The sequence below is a fragment of the Glycine max genome, chromosome 6 (assembly GCF_000004515.6).
Source record: "Glycine max cultivar Williams 82 chromosome 6, Glycine_max_v4.0, whole genome shotgun sequence".
Taxonomy (NCBI): domain Eukaryota; kingdom Viridiplantae; phylum Streptophyta; class Magnoliopsida; order Fabales; family Fabaceae; genus Glycine; species Glycine max.
Genome location: NC_038242.2, coordinates 4,117,983 through 4,123,515, shown reverse-complemented (window position 1 = coordinate 4,123,515; position 5,533 = coordinate 4,117,983). Strand labels below are relative to the sequence as shown.

The 5,533-nt window shown below is 35.4% G+C and overlaps 1 protein-coding gene across 1 annotated transcript; it reads right to left on the bottom strand.

Annotated features, from left to right (window-relative positions):
- Positions 1-3,791: 3,791 nt before the first annotated feature.
- Positions 3,792-5,278, bottom strand: LOC100815068 (solute carrier family 25 member 44). Its single transcript, XM_003525993.5, has 2 exons — positions 5,162-5,278; positions 3,792-5,073 (listed from the first exon to the last, which is right to left on the bottom strand). The coding sequence occupies exon 2, from the start codon at positions 5,031-5,033 to the stop codon at positions 3,963-3,965; it is 1,071 nt and encodes a 356-aa protein (XP_003526041.1). The 5' UTR covers positions 5,034-5,073; positions 5,162-5,278; the 3' UTR covers positions 3,792-3,962.
- Between the last annotated feature and the right edge of the window lie 255 nt (positions 5,279-5,533).

Genomic DNA, 5,533 nt, shown 5'->3' with positions numbered 1-5,533 from the left:
TTTAAAATTTATGAAACTATAGCTATCTAATAGACTTTTCAGTTTCAATTACCATCTTATAGATTTAGAAGCTATAAACTAAATTATAAAGCTTTAAGGTGATTTATTAATCTGTTTGCCAAATATAGTCTTCATTTTCACAACTATGAGCCTATGATTCATGGATTGAGCTGACATTATAGCGAACATGAGATTGAAATCTTTGTATTCAAATATATATTATGGTAATTGGTGTAAGGATATATACACATTTAAGAATTAAGATTGTTACATGAACATTAAAATTTCGATTTGGAGCCCAAAATAATAAGATTGTCACATAATATAGGTAGTGAAAAAGAAAAGGTTGGGATAGAGAATGTTAAATATGAAGGACTGATAATTGCGAAATCTGAGTTAATTTGATAGTCAATTTTGACTAATAATGATAATAGTTTCTCCACTTTATTATTGATTTTAATGAAATAACGAAGAAATCAATATCTTTGTAATTTTTTATTAGCATAAGTCAAAAGAAGAATATTTCAATCACTTTAGAGAAAATTGATGAAAAATCTGAAAGAAAAAGCATTGAAGAAGGATTGGACAACTCGCTCAGCGCGCACTCTTGCTTAGTGGGTAAGTTCAGGCTTAGTGTGTAGTTTCGTTCAGCGTGCAACTCAGGCTTAGTGCGAGAAGGCCCACGAGGAAGCCCAGATGGGCGCTTAGCGCGAAAGCCTGCGCTAAGCACGAGGTCAACATGAAAAGTAAGCACGAGGAGTAGGAAGTAGAACGAAAAAACACCCTGAGTCTTAAAGTTATCCAAAGCCTGAGCCTATCCCTTAGGAGAAACCCTCTTCCTTAGTCATTCCTATTTTTCTTGTTATTAGTCATCCAACCTCTTCTTCCATTAGTCTCTGATGTGTAAAATCTCTCATGGTTATAAGAGGCTAAACCTCTCTTTTGTTGGGAGTCTGGAGGACAAACTCTTGTAATGTAATTCTTTCCTATTATCTATTTAATGCAATTCTATTTTTATTATTATTCTACGTGCTTTTGTGTCATTATGGTATGATCATACATATAATGCTTAGAGGGTAATGCATTGAAAAATAATTATTTTCTAAAGAATTTGGGAAGGATATCTGAATAAATTCATTGCTAGAAATAAATTGACATTTATTTTGTCAAGGAATTTTTGCATCTCTTATTTTAATGTGGTTTGTTATTTTATCTTTACAAAGAAATTTGGGAAAAAATGATAAATAAACAAGGCCCTTCGTGCGAGAAATCAAAGATAGAGTAATTCAGTAGATGCAGGTGGAAACATAAATTTCATCAATTAGAGAAAATATATTATATTACCTTATAAGTAATTTTGACATACTAGACCTTGACATCATCACATTCTGATTTCATCTTTTTACATTAAATTGTTATTTATTTTTTCTTGTTATCTTTCTCTTTTGCCTTATTCTAAATTTCACACGACTAATTCTTTATAAGATGAAATCTACTATATCTTTCTCCTTCTATTTCTTCTCTTTAGTTAATAATTGAATTTGCATCACTTAAGTACAACCAAAATCCATGTGGATTCGACACTTGGACTTCCATTTTAATCTTTACTACTTATAATCAAATTGGTACACTTACCAATAAGTCAACAAGAATTTCTATGAAACTCTAGTTGAAATTAATTCCCTCCTATGGGGATTTTTATTTTAATTTATATACAATGGCCTTGGATTCATTCTCTTTCACGAATATGTCTACATAATAAGACCAAATCCATTGAACCGGATGAATGAGGTGAATTCTGTAACGGGAGACTGGAAAAGCATGGGCAAAATTCAACTCCAATTTGGGCTTTTTACTCATGTGCCGTTGGTTTCACTTCTTCAGCTCCATTGAATTATTTTTCCTGGATTGAGCAGCTCGCAGAATAAATTAAGGTGGCTGGGACGACTGCCATTTGGTCTCGTGGATTAGATAATTAAATAATAGTATATTTTATACAAAATATTATTTTTTAAAAATTACACTTTAAAAATCATACTTTATGGTTCCCTTAAAGAGATATATTTTCTTCAAAGAAACATATCGCTTATATTTTAAATATAATAGCATAAGCTGCAGTTCAAGTATATAGAAGTATTAGGTTTCATGCTTTTGTTTAATTTTTATAATTCTTTATATCTGTCATAAAAGAAGACAATTTTTATGGATGAAACTGATTTCGATGCCAATAACAATATAACATACCCGATTGGATTCGTGTCCATGCTGTATCACCGATATCATATTCTTCGCTTACATAATAATATAAATAAATTATCTTAGGATGTGTTTAGACGATGAAATAGAAAATATAATTTAGAATTTTAATTTTAAAAGAATTAGAATAAGTTCAGAGTCATAAAATTTATATTTGTGTATGCGAAGAATGGGGCAAAAAATTTAAAATTTAAAATTTAACTCCAATTCTATTGTTTAAATATATGATCTAGAATTTGGAAATAAAATTAAATAGAAAAATGTCATTTAAATATTTAATATATTATTTCTTCAATAGTTTAAACATAATAATACAATCATTATCTTAAAATGAAAACCATTCTAATAATTATTACCAAAAATAACTATAATTTTACATATGATTCCACGAGGATCTAAATTTTTTTTTAAAAGACTCTCGGTGAAAAGTAGCGGTGACAAGGCAAGGCAACCACGAGAATTTCTGAAATTTTCCGAAGATTGTGATGGTATGCAAATTGCAAAATGTGACCCTGATTGTCTGGACATGCACGATTAACAGCTAGCTCTTATCCTTGTAAGTTGTAAGTCGTAACCATTGTATTTGTCACTGTCTGTATTCTGCGGTTAAATTTCATGCGGTATTCTGTCCGTTTCCAAAGTTGCAAAATTTCGGTCTCCAAAAATGTGAACCTTTGCAGCAAGAGATCTGGCAGATCAAGTTAAGGGATTGGCCCACAGATTTTGATGCTCAATGGTCCATAGAAATGCCAATGCTAATTCATTGTGAACTTCAGGGTTGACACATGCCAATCCACAGAAAAATAAACAGGTACGATCATTTTTCTTTTAATGTTTTTGGTACAAAAATAGATCGAAAAATGGTTTCTTCATCAGCCCCTAGTTTCAGGAGGCGTATTTCACTGGTCGGTACACCCATGTTTGTTGCTGCCTCTGTTCCGTTTTATTTCTTCATATTTTGCTACCGTACTTTCATATGAGCCTCTTTGACGACCATGACCATTATCAAAATCTGAAATTTTAAAATATATTTTCACTCTTGAAATTTTAAAACAAACTATCGCATCACCCAAAAGTTGCCCAATCAACAAAATTCTCAGCCTCTCAAATCGCAATGACAATGATCCTACTTTACTTTTTTTTTTTTAAATCGATTTCACGTGATGCAAAAATTTAACTATAACTCCCAATATGATCTTACAATAGAGTAATGAGTTTGGGACTTTGGGTAATGTGTAAATATAAAGCAAAGCAAACAATAAAATAAAAGTCCATAACTTGAAGGACAAAAAATTCAATTTTGGGGGTATGACTTTAAAAAACACGACCCTGCAACTCATGTCTCTAGTCTCTAGTACACGTCCTTTACAAGTCGCAAAGTTCAGAGCCCCATTCATCCCAAAACCCAAGGTTCAAAGTAAACTAATAAGGAGCATAGCAATACTTCCATATTCTAAAATCTAAAAGACAAGCCCTATAAAAAATTAGTAAAAATCACAAGTATTGTATTTGGTAAAAGATCTAGACAAAAGATAGAAAAAAACAAGAGTTGTATATACAATCTCAACATCATATTGTATTTGGTGTCAGATGAGGTAGACTAGAGTGCTAGAAATGACAAAGAAAAATCCAAGCAAAGAAACAAGTGATTGATCCTAATTCTTAATTCTTAATCTCCAATTCCTAACAATATTTGAGTGGCTGGCCTATGATGGAGTCAAATCCTCTTGATTCTTGGTAGACATTCTTTTCAAAAACTCATAAGTAGTAATCATAGTTGTGGCAGACATGGACATGGAAGCCCATCTCGGACCCAATCCTCTGTAACAAGCAAGCAACCCACCTTCCTTCACCAAATTCCTCACCGTCTGAACAAAAGTCAAAGGCCTCCTTCTCCCATTCCCCTCTTCAAGATCCAACACCTGCAACCTCGTCTTTATCGTATCAAGCGGCATTGTCACAATCGCAGATACCCCACTTGCCATAACAGCACTCAACCCTTGAACCGCCACCATTGCCTTCGAATCAGGCCTGCTATACTTATTACTATCATTCTTTTCATTTCCCTTTCTACCATTGTTATTTCCCATGTAAGAACCAAAAGCACCCCAAATGAGTCTATGAACCATGGAATAAGAAGTCCACCAAACCGCATTGGAAGGCGCATAAGTCAATATAGAAATCCCAAAGCCTCTATAAAAGCCTATCGCTCCATCAGCACACATAATTTTCCTAAAAGCATCAAACCCATTTCTGTAATTTTCCGAATTGAGATTCGCGAGCACTGTGGTTTTACTCCCGCCACTCCCCTGAACCATGAGCCGCTGACTCACGACATCAATTGGGGTCCACACGAGCTGGGCAGCCATGGCGGAGGTGACGCCCGCGGCGGCGTTGGCCACAGCCACGGCGGTGGTCTCGGAGAAGCCGAATTGGAGGAAGGCGGTGGCGACGTTGCTTTTGGTGATCTCGAGGGAGGCCATGTAGAGCGCACGTGCGGGGATGGTTCCCATGAGGGAGGTTCCGAAGCCCTTGTAGAAGCCGCGGAGGCCCTCGTGGCGGAGAATGGCGCAGGAGATGTTGAGGCAGGAGAAGCGTGAGGAGGAAACTTGCTGACGCGTCTTCAACACGACCATGGGGTAGAGTGCGCACGACACGCCGGAGAATAAGGCGGCGCCGAGGAAGAAGAACTTGGATTTGTCCAGCATGTGCCAGTCGATTTCGGCTGGGATGTGGATTTCGGAACCGGATTCGTCCTCCGCGGTTCCCAAACTCATCTTCGCCACTTTCAGAGTAAGTAGGGTTTGCTTGTTTTTACTAAAAAAAGAAAGAACAACAGGGACAGAATGAAAATAATAAGACAGATGCTTAGTGTGAATGAGAATAAGCGAAGAATAGGTCTTACCAAGGGTGACATAATGATGGTGGTGGTGAGGAGAAAGTGAGAGCGTCGCAGGGAGAGAGAGAGAGAGAGAGAATGGGACAGGGTTATAGTCACGGTTTGGTGGATCAAGGAAATGGACACGTGTCCATTCCTGTCTTGGTCAATTTTCGGTTTTTTGTTATCTTCCTGTTCATAGCAAATCGCTTCATTTAGTAATGTTTATCGCTTCTTTTTTTTTCTTCTTCTCTTTTCGATCAAAAAACAATACTAGTAATAAAATGTTTATTCAACAAGAATTTATTCGTCCAGCTTAATAAAATGTAAATTAGTGAATTACAGAAAAGATATAATTATATTTTAAAACAAAACTTATGCGTTTAAATTATTAATTTT